At 56.7% G+C, this 16731-nt stretch overlaps 3 protein-coding genes across 18 annotated transcripts in view; 2 read left to right on the forward strand and 1 right to left on the reverse strand.

Moving 5' to 3' along the window:
- Positions 1-5741, forward strand: PEX10 (peroxisomal biogenesis factor 10). Of its 2 annotated transcripts, XM_077891561.1 has the most exons (6): positions 3-172; positions 585-665; positions 1130-1536; positions 2667-2842; positions 3004-3139; positions 4203-5741. In XM_077891561.1, the coding sequence occupies exons 1-6, from the start codon at positions 61-63 to the stop codon at positions 4269-4271; spliced, it is 981 nt and encodes a 326-aa protein (XP_077747687.1). In that variant the 5' UTR covers positions 3-60; the 3' UTR covers positions 4272-5741. The 2 variants fall into 2 exon arrangements, with proteins under 2 accessions (XP_077747688.1, XP_077747687.1); XM_077891562.1 differs by lacking the exon at positions 2667-2842 and having other exon boundaries at positions 1-172.
- On the reverse strand, positions 5700-15972 carry RER1 (retention in endoplasmic reticulum sorting receptor 1). 5 transcript variants are annotated; one of them, XM_077891565.1, is made up of 7 exons: positions 15813-15972; positions 12546-12627; positions 11365-11469; positions 9967-10066; positions 8624-8702; positions 7251-7386; positions 5700-6648 (listed from the first exon to the last, which is right to left on the reverse strand). In XM_077891565.1, the coding sequence occupies exons 2-7, from the start codon at positions 12624-12626 to the stop codon at positions 6559-6561; spliced, it is 591 nt and encodes a 196-aa protein (XP_077747691.1). In that variant the 5' UTR covers position 12627; positions 15813-15972; the 3' UTR covers positions 5700-6558. The 5 variants fall into 5 exon arrangements, with proteins under 5 accessions (XP_077747691.1, XP_077747692.1, XP_077747689.1 ...); XM_077891566.1 differs by having other exon boundaries at positions 12546-12633; positions 15795-15972; XM_077891563.1 differs by having other exon boundaries at positions 12546-12633; positions 15813-15971.
- Positions 15835-16731, forward strand: part of MORN1 (MORN repeat containing 1) — a 51477-nt gene continuing 50580 nt past the window's right edge. For 6 of the 11 annotated variants that reach the window (XR_013376235.1, XM_077891552.1, XM_077891556.1 and 3 more), the window contains exon 1: positions 15839-16293. Coding sequence is in view for 10 of the 11 variants with exons in the window: in XM_077891552.1 (XP_077747678.1) it covers positions 16218-16293 (76 nt within the window). In the remaining variant the exon portion in view is untranslated. Of the gene's footprint in view, positions 16294-16731 lie in introns of all 11 variants that reach the window. The other 5 variants (XM_077891550.1, XM_077891551.1, XM_077891554.1 and 2 more) reach the window with 5 other exon arrangements.

The following is a 16731-nucleotide window of genomic DNA, read 5'->3' on the forward strand; positions in this document are numbered from 1 at the left end:
TCAGGCACCGCCCCCTTGTGGGCGTGACCAGGCCGGTGCCGGGTCCCGGGAGCCGCCGCCATGAGTCCCGCGGCCGCCAGCCCGGCGGAAGTGGTTCGCGCGGCGCAGAAGGACGACTACTACCGCGGCGGGCTGCGGAGCGCGGCGGGCGGCGCCCTGCACAGCTTGGCGGGTGAGCCGGGGCCTGGGACGGGGCAGCGGGGACCCGGGAGTGCGTGCGTGCGGGGACCGGGGTTCGCGGGGCGGCGCCGACGTGCGAGCGGAAGAAACGGCTGGTGGGTCCCTGACGCCTCACTTGTTCTGCGCCAAATGCCGTTGTGGGCGCTTTACGAGCACCCGCCGCGCGATCGTCAGAACGTCCCTCCCGGGGGCCGGTGGACGCCTCCCCTCTCACGGCGGTGGCCGGGGTCCCAGACACGTCCTGGCGGCCCTCCCGAGGGGCCGGGGGGTACCTGGCTGCAGGTGCGGGGCGGGGGGCGGCCGGGGGGAGACCCGGAGCAGCCCGGAGGCCATGACGAGTCAGCCCGGTGGAGGAGCGGGAAGCCCCGGCCGGACCCTCACCGCGCCCCGCCTCCCGGTCTCAGGTGCAAAGAGGTGGCTGGAGTGCAGGAGAGAGGTGGAGCTGCTGTCGGACGTCGCCTACTTTGGCCTCACCACGTTTGCAGGTGGCAACCCTGGTGGGACCCTGAGACCAAGGGGCCCCCAACACCCAAGCCCGGAGGGCGGTGGGGGTGCTGCCGGCCGAACAAGTAGTCCCGGAGGCCTTCCCGGGGCCCCCGGGGTAGCCCGGAGGTAGTCTCAGGGAAGGAGGGAACTCCGAGGCCCTCCTCTGGAGGCCAAGCCCGGCCCTAAGTCTCATCTTCTCTCTTCCTTTTTGTATTTCCGGGGCCCTTCATCTTGCATGCTGGCCAGGGTGCCCAGGGACTGTTTCTCTGTGGCTGAGCCCCTTGGCTCAATGGGGGATGCCGGGACTGAGCTCTGTCACGGCAAGGTCAGCGGTGGCCCCCATGGAGCGTTGCACTGTGGAGGAAAGGCAGGGACCTGAGAGCAAAATCCAGTACAGAGAGAAGGATGGCAGATCCCTGCCTTAATTTCTCATGTGAGTCACTCCCACCTCGGTATCTGGCAGGCTACCAGACCCTCGGGGAGGAGTATGTCGGTGTCATCCAGGTGGACCCGTCCCAGAGCAGAGTGCCCTCAAGGTTGCGCCGTGGTGTGCTGGTCGCCTTGCACACCCTCCTGCCGTACCTGTTGGACAAGGCCCTGCGGCACCTGGAATGTGAGCTGCAGGCCGATGTCGAGGGCTCCAGGCCCTCACAGGGCAGCCTGGTCCTTGGGGGGCGTGGCCGGTCGAGGGCAAGGCACTGGGTACACCGGCAGGTGGCCCCCCTGACGGAGCCGCAGAAGAGGACCTTCCTGCAGGCCGTGATGGTGTTGAGGCAAGGCCTCAGTGGCCTCCAGCGGCTGCATGTCGCCTGGTTCTACATCCACGGTGCCTTCTACCACCTGGCCAAGAGGCTCACAGGAGTCACTTATGTAAGTTTTCAGGGCTGTCCACACTCGTTCGACTCTGTGTTTAGGGTTCCTGCCCACCAGCATGATTACAGGGCCGGAGCCAAGGTTCTTTACTGAGAAACAAGGGTTTTATCACGTTTGCTGGAAGATCCCGGAAAGTCAACCCTGAGTGTGAGGCGTGCCAGCCTCCCCACAGCCAGCACTGGGAGCCTGCCTGAGGATCCAGGCCCCTGGGCCCCATGTCCTCTCCTTCCCAGCTGCCTGTTGGAGGGTCAGGTGTAGTGATGCGTCCTGTCACTGCAAGGACCTTCCCTGATCTGAGCCTGCCATCCAGCCTTTCCTCCTGTTTCTCACCTGGTGCCTTTGCTCCCGGATTCACCCGGAAAGTCTCAGCTCTGGCGCCTGATCACTGGAGGGTCACCCCCTTTCTTGCCTGGCTTGGCAGCACTGTCCTAAACATGTGCCTCCCTCCTGTCCAGTCCAGTCCCCGCCCTCAGGGTGCACACTTACAGGAGTCAATGGCTCCGGGCCCCCAGCGGTGGCTGGGGTGTGTGCTGAGCTGCCACGTTGGGGCCAGAAACACAGCCTCAAACTCTCCTGGGGCCTTCCCTGCATGGGCACAGGGTGTGATTGGGGGGTTCCCAGGCTGAGGGAAGGGACACCAGAGATGGAGAGCAGCTGACTTTGTCTTCATGCATCGCTAGCTGCACTGCACTGGGTGGTCCAGCGTCCCTGGGGGAATTGGGTGCCCTTTTGAAAGCCAGAAACTTCTCTTTATGTGAGAGAGAGGCTGGTTGGCAATGTCTGCTTGTGAGGCTTTACCTCTCATCCCCCAGGCAGTTTTTCTCAGGATTCTTTGCCAGTGCCTTATTCTCTGAGATGTAGGTCCACTGATGGACCTCACCTCCCAAGTCCTCATCTGCAGCCAGAGTGACTGCAGACTTGGAGCCCTATGGCCGTCTTCCTTGCCTTGCTCAGCACTCAGCGGAGATGCCCTCGTCATTTCCTGTCCCCCACGCCCCTTGTCCCAGGAGGGCGGGTTTTGGCCTCATCCTATGGGGCACTCTAGTGCCACTGGGAAGCCTGGCCCCTAGGCTGTTCAGTGCTTTGTGCCAGCTGATCATGTGACTGTGTCTTGGGGTCCTCCACAGCTTCGTGTCCACTCCCCGGCTGTGGAGGACCTGAGGGCTCGAGAAAGCTACAGGCTGCTGGGGCTCGTCTCCCTGGTGCACCTGGCCCTGTCCGTGGGCCTGCAGCTGTACGGTTTCCGGCAGAGGCAGCGCGCCCGGCGGGAGTGGAAGCTGCACCGCGGCCTGTCTCACCGCAGGTGTGGGGGCGGCAGGAGGGCACAAGGTCCTAGCTCGGCTGCTCCAGCCTAGGAGGTGGGGGCAGTGGCTGGGCGCTAAGCAGACCGTGGCTCCAAGCAAGGGCCACGTTTTGCAAGGGCTTCTGAGGATAAATTTTGGTGTCTCCCTCTCCTTCCCCCAGGAGCCACATGGAAGAGAAAGCCATTTCCAGGAACTCCGTGTGTACGCTGTGCCTAGAAGAACGCAGACACTCCACTGCCACACCCTGCGGCCATCTGTTCTGCTGGGAGTGCATCACCCAGTGGTGCGACACCAAGGTGGGCGTGCACGGGCTCTGCGAGCACGGCTGGCCCAGGAATCCAGAAGCCTGGCCCAGGCACCTCTCAGGAGGGATGGAAGGCTGGGTATCTTTCTAAAGCTCCTTATGTGAGCAGTATACGGGACAGATCTGGAGTCAGTCAGCATGCTGCACTGTGCATCTGAGGCATCATGGGGAGGCGGGCAGCGGTCAGGCTATGAGGCTTCCTTCCTGGAGTCTCCCCCATCCTGCCACTCCTTGGGAGCCCTGGCTTGCCAGCACACGCGGGGCTCTGTCCAGGATGCCCCACCACGACCACCCACATGGGAGCCCTCAGAATGCAGAGCCGCCAGCCCCAGCCTTTCAAGACCTCAGGGTGGTGCCAGGCGACCAGAGCAAGGGATGGGGTGGGTTCCTGGGCCCCCACCAGCCCTGCCACCCAGGCTCAGGGTGGGAAGGGCTGCACAGATGAGGTGGTGATGTGCACCCCACAGTTGAAGTGACCTGTTCACTTTCTTCCCTGAGGGTATCTACCCGTACCAGCCGGCCAAGGCCAAGGGGCCCCCCTCATAGCCTGTGTCCGGGGTTCACAGTGGCTATGGCCTCAGGGCCCAGCTGGAGCTGGTGTAAAATCAGCACCTGTGAAATGTCTGTGCCATGTGGGTCCCACAGCTGTGATTCCACAGCCTCCTCTTTGGGACCCCTGCCCCCCTTTTCCCCCTGTTCCCCCCAGAACACAGGTGCCACCTCCTGTAAGTGGCCAGCCCCAGGAAGGAACGCCTGTGGGGAGATGAACTGGCCTTCCTGGGGACAAGAGAATGCAACCTGTCCTTAGGGGCAGGGCTGCCTCCCTGGCCTGGTCACTGCTCCTGCCCCACTCTCCAGGGTTAAGGCCTTCCCCTCAGGTTTGTGACTTCTGAGAAAAGTGATTTTTTTAAAATTGTCTTCATTGAAGTGAATAGAGGTGTGTGTACGTGGCATGTGTCATTGCAGATGCCAGTGTGGGAGGGCCTGGGAAGGGGGCTCTGCTGGCCACAGCCAATGTGACACACACCCCACCCCACCCCCGCCCCTCTCTGCAGACAGAGTGCCCTCTCTGCAGGGAGAAGTTCCCTCCCCAGAAGCTCGTCTACCTGCGGCACTATCGCTAACCTGACCAAGGACAGGAGCCCAGGAGTTTTCCTTAACGTCGGGGGATAGACGTAATCTCTCAAGGTTACCTTTATGTGCACAGAAGTCCTAGAATTCTCAAATTTTATCTCCTGTCACATTAAGAGACTATGCCAGCAGCTCAGGAGGACAGAGGCTGGATCTGCCTGGAAGATGGCTGGTCCAAGCCTTTGGGCTGAGTGTGGCCCACCCACCCAGTGAACCCCCAAGTGCACGGTGCAGATGGCAAGCAGCAGTCGGAGCAGAGCCCACCTGGGGGGCCACACCACACACCCCCTGTGACACACTGGGGTCACTTCTTCAACAGCTAGACTCTCAGACAAGGTTAGTTTCCCCTCCTTTCCTCAAACTGGTTTGGAAAATGAGTTTCAGAAACAGGACCAACATTCATATGATGAGAAAGATTCTCAGGCAAAGGGTTGGGGTTTGACCTGAATGGGCAAGTATGGGGAAGAGTGGACGAGAGTCACCAGTGGTCCGTCCACCAGCACCGACAACCTGGAAACTTTGCCCTCGTCACCAGAACCAGGCTGCTTGGTGGCTCGGGCACATCCATTCACGGGAATAGAACTCCAAGATGCTTTATCTCCACTTAAGACACGGGGTACCGGTCTTTTAATATGCATTCAAGTTTGTTTCCCATTTTAGACAGTGGCAGTCTGCATCCCGGCTGAGCTCTGCTTGGAACCTGGGGATGTGGTGCCAGGCTGCTTAGGTTCTCCACACCTGCCCCACAGCTGCCTCTCAAGAGCTCAGCTCTCCCCAAGGCCTGGGAAGCTGGCTGTTTGTGCCAGGTCACTGCTGTGCCCAGCCTACTTCCTGCCACTTTTTTGTTACTTTCAGGTCTTTAAAAGTATTAACTTGTGCAAAAGACCAGACTTTGCCATAAGCTCCCTTAAGAAACGAGCTCCACGGAAGCAGAGGTATATTAAGAAGGCCCTAAGGATGAACCAAAGATCACATTCATAAAGGGCAAGAACCTGCAGTTAGGATGTCCCAACCCTGGTGTGAGGCCACAGTTCTGGCTTCTGGCAGAGGCCTGTGCAAATGGCTCTGGAATCTGACCAGAGGTATCAAAGGTACTGAACCCATTCAGAACATTTAAGTACCGAGGTTTAAACATGGGATCAGGTGTGTGAAAGATCTTCATATGGCCTCTTAGAAGCAAGAGGAGTGCACTTTAGATATGTAAAAATTGGCTCTAAAAAGCCAGTGAACATATTCAGTGCCTAAACCCCTAAGATTCAGAGCTATGAGTCTGCACTGCTGGAGGACACCCATAGGCTTGTACCTTGGCTCCTGTGCCCCAGTGACCGTTCCAGCTCAGCCTGGGGAATTCAGTGCACCTCCCAGCTGGGCTTACTCACAGGCAGTAAGCTGTATAGTGTTTCACATAAAGACTCCACAAGAAAGGGGACACTGTCTTTAATAAAGTTGGAATTAAAAAGTCACTTAGTAAAATGTTTACGAGTATTTGTTTTTATCACATCAAAAAAGTTGACATGCGGGTCAGAGTTCTGTTTTCCTGTAGAAAGTGAGAAGCCATGTTAAAACCCACAAACTGGTCTGCCCTTACCAGTTGTTCTGTAAAGGGGCCACTGCATGAGAATTTCAAATTAATCAAAAACAACTCTTCAGGTATCAAAGAAATGTGTCAAAATAATTCCAAACAATTAAAATATAATATATATATTTATAATTCCAGGCCCCCCAAAAAGCAATCATGGTAATTAAGAACAAAGTTTTGAGTCATTATGATAGAGACCAACTTTAAACATCTCTGGTGAGATAAAATTGGGAAACTGGCATTAGAACCCCAGAGTTACTCAGAAATCACCTTTCAAATGTTCTTCCAACGCACAGGAATCAGGTTAGCATCATCCTCCAGCTGGGTGATGTGGCCAAGGGTGTCCTGGTTGGGGCAGCTGGGGTGCAACCCGGCTCCTTCAGCGCAGGTCCGTTCCAAGGCCACACGACAACCGAGACCGCCCACCCCTCCCCACACCCCCGCTCAACTGTCCACCCCACCAGCAGTTTACTAGAATTCTGTCCGTTTGAACACTTGAATGTCACTGAAAAATAAATCAATGCAATTTGGTTTAAATGTCAGTTTCTTCAAGAACCTGATATTTCAGTTACAAATAATTGAAGCTCCTTTTTAAAAAGAAAATTCGACTCCCTCGAAATCAACTACTTTATGTGAAGGAAGAAGGCATTGTTACAATGGCTGAGAACCGTCCCCAGACTGTGACGGGCTGGGCCAAGTGTCTAGCTCGCAAACGTCTTGCCTCCGTCTTCCTTCCCCTTGTATGTCCTCTTGCCATGCGTGAATGGGATGTACCGGTACTTTATCATGTGCTGGAGACAAACAGACTCATTTTAGAATGGCTTTGTGATGAACTATGTTTTCTCCAAATCTGAGTCCTGATCTTCCCTACACAAGGCCAAGTCCCCTCCCCACCCCCCAATGACACAAACTGACACAGTAAAACCCTCCTGAGCCCAGTGAGCCGGGCTCTGGAAATCCCGAGGGTCTGGGAGAGGTTCCATGACCTTGTGCATGCAGGAAGGGCTAGGGCTGGGCGGGGGACCCTGGGATCTACCAGGGGAGTCGGGGGGGATAAAGCTGCCCTGGGATCTGTCTGAAGGTAAAGTCAGCACAATACATGGGGACTGTCCGGCGGGCCCTGGGCTCTGAATCCCCAGGACGACGTGGCAGTGAGGACAGCATGGCAGAACAGAGGGCCTTTCCCAGCCAGGCCCTCAGAGAGCTGTCCATGGGCTGGACAACCGCACTGTGGGCCAGATCTGCGCTGGGCCACCTTGGTGGGAAGGGGATGTGCCGCATCCCTGTTGCAAACCTGCACAGAGCTTCATGATGCTCCAAGTACAGACAGACCAGGAAGATCCAAGCAGGGCTTTCGGCGCTTCCCCGTGCGGCAGTGCCCACCCGTGCTCACCTTTATTTGCCTCTTCATGGTGATACAGAAAAGCATGATGAAGTACATCACCAGGATGGGCCAGAACACTGGGACATTGAAAGCCTCAAAGAAGGTGCAGGCCATGGCCACGAGGATGCCCTTGGTCGCCGCGTGCCTTAAAGCAGGGGAGGTGGTCAGTGTGGCCTGGGGCCACGGCAGCACCCCTCCTGGGGCAGTACTGGCGGTGTGTTCTTACAGGGCGCACCACATGCAACCAGACACGGCATTCCCTCGGCCCCTTGAAAGCCCCCGGTGTGCTTCCAAAATTACAGAGCATGAAACATTTAGTGAAGAGGCTGCTAAGGCCAGCCCGGGCGCCTTGGGTCTGCCACCTGGACTAGCCCACCTCCCCCACCTAGGCTGTGCATCGCTCACAAGACCCTGGTGGCACCCCAGCCAGGCAACTCCCTCCAGCTCGGGCCTAGCCCACTGGACTCCCAGCCATACTGGAAATGCTCCTGGATGCTCCCTTTCCCGCAGGACGAAGGCCAGCTTCCCGGGGGACTTGCAGGGCCGTCTTGCCTGCTTTCTGCTTGCTCCCCCAGCAGCTCCCGCAGCTGATGCCCTTCACAGCCAACCAGCAGACTTGCAGAGTACCTGCCACACCCCACACACGGCACCAGGAATGCAAAGTAGAGGTGCAGCAGCTTGTTCCCCTCGGTTCTTTGCTCCAGCAAATACATGACAGACGAGGTCACAGCCTTTATGCTGTAAGGGTCACCTTCATGCATGTTTCATGCATGACAGCAGGGGTCACCTGTCCACCTGTCACACTTGTCCTCGTGCAACATCACACAGATGTCACTACCTCCAGGAGCCCTGGGGGACAAGCCAAGTCCCATCTAAGCCCCTCCCCAGAGCGTAGCATTTCCAGTGAAGGCAGATGTCCCCAAGGCTGCACCTGTCCAGGATCTGCGCAGACACCCCAAGCAGGAGGGTGGAGGAGGCAGTCCGCTCATGCCAGCAATCAGAAGGGGTGCCGTGTGAGGAGCAGCACACAGGCCAGCCAGTCTGCCCAAGGCAGCCAGACCCTACACACACATCCCTCCTGAGGCCCATGACAGCAACATACACAGGACCCTCTGCCCCAGAAGCAAAGAGCACTGGTGCTCACTTTCAAGTGAGAGAAGCCAGCAGGCACTGCGCTCTCTGAGAGGCCCCTGTGACCTGCCTCCACACCCAGCCAAGCACAGCATCACACTTGGGATGAATGTTCAGAACACACACAATAAAACGCTCATTTCTTTAAGAAGTCTTTGCTGGCTAATGAGAACAAAACCCCTCTGTTCTCAGTCTTATTAGCCACACCAAGGACAAGTGTCTTTCTCAACTACCCTTAAGAATTAACTCACCAAAATTTAAACTCTGGAAGCCTTCGAATAAAGGGCCGGAACTCCTCATTCTGTTTGGTTGGTAATGAGGGGCCGTCATCTGAAAGGCAGAACGTCAGTGAGACGGAGCGGGCGTCTCATCCATCTGTTCCCATCACTACGTTTATGAGTTTCTCCCTAAAGCTTCTGAACCAGCCCTCTTGTCGTACGAAACATACATTTATGTTATTTAAGCAAACGCAACATGGGAGCCTTCAGCTGATTCAGAAATCAATTCACTGCTTTAGAAGATTCAAAATAGAACTGCTTTTTTAAAAGAATTACACATTGTAAATGATTGCATAAAAATTAAACTGCAGAACAATCTTGAGGCACACATCAACTGTAGCACACAAAGGCAGAGAAAACATTCACAGAAGAGAGGCAGGAGAGACACACAAAGCTAGATCTACTCCTGAGAGTCCAACTCAGCACCGCCCCCTCCATGGTTGACCCCCCCACCCCCACTGAACTGGGTGTAGTCAAGCCACCCTGCCTGGCCCTGGCCCCACCCCACCCTGCCCCACCCAACTCCAGACAAGCGTCTTCCCCAGCTACACACAGAGGAAACAGGTCTCATCTTCTAATTCCCCCAAATGCCAACAAATGGAAGTGTTGTTTCCTTTAAGGTTTTCATTAAATACTCCATAGAGAAAAAACCACAGGCTGCTGGTAAGAACTTGAGCAGCATGGAGAAAGCATCTAGGACTTGGGAGTGTGTGTCTGCCGGCACAGAGGAATCCACCCACAGGCAACTGCGCCTGGGTTTTCCCAACAGTGGTGACACGTGCTGGCAGGAGCAACCAACTCCCCATTTGTGCCCCCCCCACCTCCCCCCTCCCCAGCTGGACAGGCAGGTGTGGACTTGGCCCTCCTACCTGGCCCAGGTCTGGCCAGGAACAGGGTGAGCCAAGAACTTTTCAACTTGTCATCTTGGGGAATCAGGGAGTACACCATCAACAGTGCCCAATCGTGGAGGGTCAGTATCCCAGTGGCCACTGCTGGTCCCCAGGAAGGGGACCTACCCAAGGAGCACAGATATGCGGGCTTTGTGGTGGGGGTGCCACCCCCCCTCGCATGCACACTGCCTGTGATCTCGGTCAAGTCCCTTATCCACAACACAGAGTAGCGGGAACACCCACCCCACATGGCAACAAAGGTTTAATGACTCCATCTACATCCAAGATTCTGTCTGTTTTAAAAACCAAGAGAACAGTCTCAGAAGTTCAGATTTCAAAGACTTGTGGAGAAAATGAGGCAATCTGTGAAATCTACAAGACCACAAGCATCCCGAACAGAAGCAAGGTGGATAATCTCTACTGTACCTGAGTCCTCCATCAGGGAAGGGTCCACTTTGGGAGAGAGAAAGGCTATGAAAAGATTGAGGTGGTAGATTCCCAAGGCGTAAGTCACAATGTACCAGCCCTGCAAGAGGAGGACACGCGGTCAGTGATGCCCCCCAGCAGCCAGGCTCCAAACCAGTCCCTTCCAGTAACTCACAACCTTGTATCAGCTGAACTTCAGAGCACCCACAACCTACCTCCAGTCTGGGGACTGCAACAAGTAACAGGCACAGTGAGAGTTTATCTCAAAGTACCTTGTGAGTGGGACAGTGGACAAGCTGCAGTACAAAGAGCCACCTTCTCCGAGGGTCCGGGTGGGTGCAACGAACGCTGGAAGCCACCAGCTCCCCACCAGGCATGCAGGAGAAAGTCACACGCCCGAGCCATGCCACATCTTGGGGCAGATGTGGGCCGGGCAACGGGTGCCGCTGGTGTGTACACCTGGCCCAGGCCCAGACCCTGCCTTACCAACAGCCACCTGAACTGGAATATGGGCTCTGGGCTGTCACTCAGGATATGCTGGCTACGACTCGTGCTGGTGGGCCCCTCACACTGCCACACATTGCTCAGGGGTGTTAATAATACGTGCCCAGAAGAAATCCAGAACCGGAAAATCAGGAAATCAACAATGAGATTAAAGAAATGCTGCAGAGGGGCACCTGGGTGGCACAGCCAGTAAAGCATCCGCCTTCAGCTCTCAGGTCATGATCCCAGGTCCTGGGATCAAGTCCTGCATCTGCATCCGGTACTTCTCCCTCTGCCTTTGTTTCCCTCACTCCCCCACTGGCACATGCTCTCTCAAATAAAGTCTTAAAAAAAAAAAAAAAAAAAACATTGTGGAGCCAAAGTCTCCTCAAGAGATGCAAAGAAATGGAACACCCGTACAACATCGTACAATGTGTGTACTTGCAATTAAACTCATTTCTAAATGAAGTTTATCCAATTAGACCAGAATGCACCACGTTATCAATTTTAAAAGCCAAAAACATGTGCAAACACAATGAAATCCTTGTGCCTTAAACCTTCTCAAGTCTGAAAATTACAGATGAGATGTGGGAAGCTGACGCACCTGAGGGGTGCCAAAGCAGGTACAAAGTCGGTTTAGAAGACAACTGCATCCCCATCCTGCCTGCACCCCTAAATTGAGGTCTCTGGGTCTGGTCGCTCTTTCCATTAGAGAATGGACCAAGCTCCCAATCAAACAACAACCCTGAAGACCGTTACAGTAAATGGAATGTCAATTTTAGCCAGCCTGCACAGGCTGCATCGTCACCCTGGACCCTACTACTCCAGAAATGGGGGAAAAACCACCACCCCACCCAAGCCTACATCTGGACGGCATGGAGATGGCATGGGCTTTGGCCCCCGGCCCACACCTACCTGTAGCAGGTAAACTCGAATCATGTAGACAAAGCTCAGGCCCAGTGTCACTACCCATCGCACGGCTGTGTAAGGTGTGGACTTGTCTAGCCATGACTGATAAATCTGGAAAGACAAGGGTTCACGTGCACTGTGGAGACCCTGCTCTGTGTACCGAAAAGCATACTTCCCACAAGCTCTTGCTCTGCACTTTAGGTCAGCAACAACAAAGCAGTGACTACAATTAACCCAAATTCCTGACACAGGTCCACCCCTCAAGCAACAGTGTTACAGAACAATCTCTCACAGCTGACAACCCTGTAGCATCAGCCTGAGGGCTCCCTCATCCCCTTCCCAACCCCTCCCCGAGCTGGCCCCAGGGCGGACCCTGCCTCTGCTCTCAGGCCAATCAGCCACAGCCTGACCTCCCGCAGGTGTGGAGCTCATGTGTGGAATTTCTGGAAGGAATCCTTGGCTTCACCCATATACACACATACATGTGCGCAGGTACATGTAATTAGCAACATATGTGCGCTGTTTAATTTTAATTTTGAAATTAATTTTAATTTTTAAATTTTTAATGAAATATGTCAATAGTTCATAAAAGTACCCACCGCCTGGCTTCAATAATTATAAAGTTTTCCAAATACTCTTTTTTAGTTTCAAAAATATATATTTCTAATTCTAAACCGAAACATCACATCAGCATATGCACTTGTTCACTGAACCAGACTTCCGCACTCAGCGTGTGATCGTGACTGTAGCAGGCCTTGGCATAACCCACAGGTACAACCCACAGGTCAGCGCAGAGCTGGGCCAGGGGGCATAAGAGCCCCCCTGCCCCTGCCAAGTGGACATGGAGGTGGGCAGCTGGGATAGAGGACGGGAAGAGCACAGCAGGGGCCACCGCCATGCCACCCAGGAGCAAAGGTTTAAAAGGTTGTTGGGGGGGGGGGGACAGAAAACAAGTGTACGGCAGAGAACATCTGTGGCCCCAAGGCCAAGAGCACTGTCTGGCACTTTACAGCTGTGCAGAGGGAAAGTATAAACCGAGGCTGTGGGAAGGCTCACTACACTCCTGCTGGGAAAGCGAGTGGCCAACACACAGGTCCCTGCAGAAAAACGACCGAGAGCCAACCTTTTCTTCCTCAGCTCAATTATCTGTTCATCAAGTCAGTTTTTTCATCCGTGGAAAAACCAACCTGTCCAAGTCTCGTGAAAAATCTGTACACGACAGAAGGTTTCCCATGGACAGAATCTCCAACACTGTCACCTTCGGACATTCTGTAACTGAGAAACAAAACACTTTAAATAAAAACATTCAAGGATATTATCACTTTGCCCTAATTTCATTAGCACCATCAGGCAAATTTTTTCAATATTCACTACTTGTTTCTTCTAGTGTCTTTGCCATAAGTTGTCCAGGAAAAAGAAACAAGAGGGGTCCCTGGGGGGCTCAATCGGTGGAGCATTTGACTTTTGGTTTCAGCTCAGGTCATCAGGGTTGTGAGATCGAGCCCGTGTAGGACTCCATGTTCAGCAGGGAGTCTGCTTGAGATTCTCTCTGCCTCTGTCTCTCCACCTCACTCTAAAATAAATAAAATCTTTACCAAAAAACAAACGAGGGACCCCAGTGGAGAGCCAGAATGGTACATGACACACAAAGCAGCACTGGATGGACTGTTTCTGCTAATATCACCTGGACCGCACCCCTCTTGTTGGTCCCCAGGAGCTGCCCCTGCTGACCGTGGAGTCCTATGGATAGTCTCCCTGGTACTGGTCCACACTACAGGCTGCTGCACCCATGTCTCCCTCCTCTGGTCTATTCCTAGGGCTCCCCTCAGCAACCCCTCTTCTCTGGACCCAGCCCTGGGCTCTGTCTAGGCTGCTCCTCCGCAGGACACCAGCAGTCAGCTGGGCAAGCCCTGGTCCTCTCAGGGCCTGGTCCTCCACCCCATGAACAGGAAAATGCACACGATTTCCAGGGAGGGAGCCAACCATCTGTGCCCCAGTTTGTCATCTCTAAGTGGAATTGATCCTATCTGCTCCTGACCATTTCAATGTGCCTGCCACTGTGGATTCCACGAGGAACTAACTGATGAGAACCTGATAACCAAGCGAACTTCATTATCTCTATCTTGCTAAGGAGAACCGAGTCTCAAATACTTCAAGCCACAGACCTAAGGTCAGGAACTGCTCTGCATGACTGGAGTTTCTCTATCGGAGCATGCTGTTGCCCACACCAGAAAACTGAGGTGCTGGTGAAGATGCCCAGGCGAAGCTCACTGCTGCACCCCAAACCTATGCACAGCACCTTCCCCAGTAAGTAGCACGGCAGGGCTCGGCATGGAAGCAAACAGACTCCAGCTCCCTATGTCCAAGGCTACCTGGGCTATACAGCGGTGTGGCCTCATGGACACAGCAGCCCGTCCCATGCAGACAGGCAGCTCACAACTGCTACGGCGGCCCCAACGGCCAGCCTGCATGTGTGGCTACAACCTGAACCCACACCTGCCTGGGGCCGTGGTTCCCAATCACATCCTCAAGGCAAATGCTCAGAACATCCTCTTTTCAATATGAAGTCAGCAGGCTTAGGTGACTCTAGACCTCAAACGGAAAACTTTCCAATTACAACTGAGATACTGAGACCACCTGAGCAGCCCTGCCATGCCACGGCATCCAGTCTATGTCACACCAGTTGCCGGAGCCACCATAGGATGGGCAGAGGGCCAGGAGTGTCAATGGGATGGAGAAATGCCCTTTGCCCTCACAAGACACAGGAAGTACTGACAACTGAGTGAACTGAGCAGATGAATCACGGCCCTGGGCCCCATGTCTCCAGGAGGTGCGTTTTTACACCTGGGTGAGAGGATCCTATATTGTATGAGATTCCCTGGGATGGCCACAGCCTCCCTGTCTGGGCCAGAGACAGGCCAGCAGAAAGCTACATCAGTGATACTCCTTGTCCTGGGGATCTTCACAATTTTCTTCTTTTATTTAGGACCAAGCGTTCACCATGAAAATGCTTTTACTTGAACAGAAACAGGAAAAACTGTCACAGAGGACACGCCTGGTGAGCCCTGGACCCATGCACTCTAGCTGGAGACGTCCGTGGCTTTTAGATGAACGTCCTGCCAGCTGCTGATTGACAAGCAACACATACATCGTTGCATGGCCTCCGCTGTCACAGAGACTTGAAGCAGCCAACACCAACTCCGGAGTCAAGCTGTCCCCTTCTGGAGTCCGGTTCCATCGCTTCCTACAGCGGTGTGGCACAAGCGACCCTTCATTCCAAGCTGCGACATGGGGCGACAGCATCTGGGCACCATCCTCAAAGGGTCCTTGCAGGGACCCGGCCGTGAGCCCCGAGAACCTGGCACCCCGGGACTGAGAGGCCTCCTCCGAAGCGCGGCCATGCCTGTGGGTTGGGGCCAGGCTCCCCCCAGCTCCTCCCACTGCGATCCCCTTCCCTCTGCTCCGTCTGAGGATCACCTTTTCGGAAAGGCCGCCCTGTCATCCATCCCCAGGTCACATCACCTTGTCTTTACTTTATGTAACCAACCTTTTCCGACCTTCCTAGTGTTTCTTTATTTCCTATTAGAGCGGGGGGGAACCTTGTCTGGGCCACGGTTGCGTCCTGCCCCCTAAAAAGGCCTGCTACACAGAAGGTACCAGTCAACTACCTGTTGGATGTAAGTGCTTTATGCTCAATCACAAAGAAAACAGTCAAAAACAAAACACAGGCGTCCCAAGGAAAGTCCGCGAGCGTCACGCCTGAAGCCGCGCACGAATCTCTGTGGGCCCCGTCCGGGCCCCCGGCCCCAGCACACAGCAACCGCGGCATTTCCAGAGCCCGGCTGGGCATCCGGGTCATCCACTCGCTCCTCCTCCCAGGCCCACCTGCAACCTCGGCGCCGCTCCCTCCGCTCAAATGCCCTTCCGCACGTCACTCACTGGCTCTCGGCGACTCCCGCCTGCGGACACGGCCGCCCTGAGGTCTCCCCGGCCCTGACCTCCCCGCCCTCCGGGACCTGCTGGCTCAGGCTCTATCCCCGCCGAGGGCAAGACCAAGTCCACGGGAAAACTTCGGGCTCCCGGCCGCCCGGACTCGGAGGACACGAGGGAGCGGAGCCGACGGCGGCCCCCGGACGAGGGCGGCTGCGGGGGCCCGAGAGCCTGGGCTGCTGCGGCCGCAACCTGCGGCGTTCCTGAGATCACCTTGAGCGGCCGCACTCCCACCCAGACCCCGCAGACCAGCCCCGGGACCGAGCAGGGACCCGACGGGGAAGGGCGGACGTCCGCCCGCGAGCCGGAGGGTGGCAGCCGACCCCTCCCGGGCCGCGCCCGCGGGCGGGGGCGGAGGGCGGTCCCTGCGCGCCCCCGGGGGCCCCGAGACCCCGCGACCCCAGCCCCGCGCCCCGCGCCCCGTTCCCAGCCCCGCCCGCCCGGACCCCTGACGCCGCCGGCACCTCGCCGCTCCCTGCGGCCGAGCGCGGTCTCCGAGGGCCGCGGGAAGGAGGACGCGGGCAGGCGGCCGCGCCGGCGCTTCGCACGGTCCGGGAAGGGCCAGCCGAATACTTCCGCTCTGTCCCGTGCGGCACCGCCTCCGGAGCCTCCAAGATGGCCGTCGGGGCGGAGCTAGGAGCCTCCAACCATTTCCGCTTCCGGTGCAGGTGCCCGGGCCGTTGGCGGGGCGGTCCCCTCGACGGAAGGGACGTCAGCGGCGGAAACGCGCCGTGCTGCGCATGCGTCCTTGTGTCTTCGGGCTCCGGGCCGGCAGAACTCCAGTCCAGAGATTGCTACCGCCCGGGGACTGACCCACCAGCCAATGGAGGAGAGCTTTGCTGGTTGCTAAGGAAACGTGAAGCGGCAAGATGGCAGCCGCGGGCGGAGGGAACCCGAGCTCCAGTCGGTCGTCCCGGGACCCGCGGAGGAGGCCGCCGCGGGACGGTAATGGCTGCAGGCGGGGGCCGGGTCTCCGTCCGCGATGGGGGCGGGGGGAGACGGGCCTCGAGCACCCCGGCAGTCCCCGAGGGCTCTGGGAGGAGCGGCGGGCGCTGCTCGTAGATCCACACGATCGTGTCCGGGGCGGGGGGAGCCCCGGGGAGCCCCAGCCTCTCCGTGGACGATACGGGAGTCTGGCGACCACGCTGTCCACGTCCCGCCGTGGACACGGGCTGGTGGGGAGGGGGCCCGCCTTCCCGGGAACCGCCGGGCTGGCTGTTGCAGGCGTGGACTTTGTGCGGAGGGGACCCGACGCCGCAGCTCAATGCCTGCGGAGGGACCCCAGGGCTGACTCCTTCCCCTCGCCTGCACTCCGCAAATGCCGCCCCTCTACACGCCGCGGCCTCTCGGGGCCCCGGGCTCCCGCATCCCGCACCCCCCCCC

The sequence above is a fragment of the Canis aureus genome, chromosome 3 (assembly GCF_053574225.1).
Source record: "Canis aureus isolate CA01 chromosome 3, VMU_Caureus_v.1.0, whole genome shotgun sequence".
Lineage (NCBI taxonomy): Eukaryota > Metazoa > Chordata > Mammalia > Carnivora > Canidae > Canis > Canis aureus.

Bases quoted from the DNA above. Each gene is read 5' to 3' on its own strand.
- RER1 (XM_077891565.1), bottom strand. From the start codon at position 12,626: ATGTCCGAAGGTGACAGTGTTGGAGATTCTGTCCATGGGAAACCTTCT. The intron at 11,470-12,545 runs GTTGGTTTTTCC...TTGTCTTTCCAG, and splicing joins TTTTCACGAGACTTGGACAG to ATTTATCAGTCATGGCTAGA. The intron at 6,649-7,250 runs GTGAGCACGGGT...GTTTGTCTCCAG, and splicing joins CCATGAAGAGGCAAATAAAG to CACATGATAAAGTACCGGTA.
- PEX10 (XM_077891561.1), top strand. From the start codon at position 61: ATGAGTCCCGCGGCCGCCAGCCCGGCGGAAGTGGTTCGCGCGGCGCAG. The intron at 1,537-2,666 runs GTAAGTTTTCAG...GGTCCTCCACAG, and splicing joins GGCTCACAGGAGTCACTTAT to CTTCGTGTCCACTCCCCGGC. The intron at 3,140-4,202 runs GTGGGCGTGCAC...CCCTCTCTGCAG, and splicing joins CCCAGTGGTGCGACACCAAG to ACAGAGTGCCCTCTCTGCAG.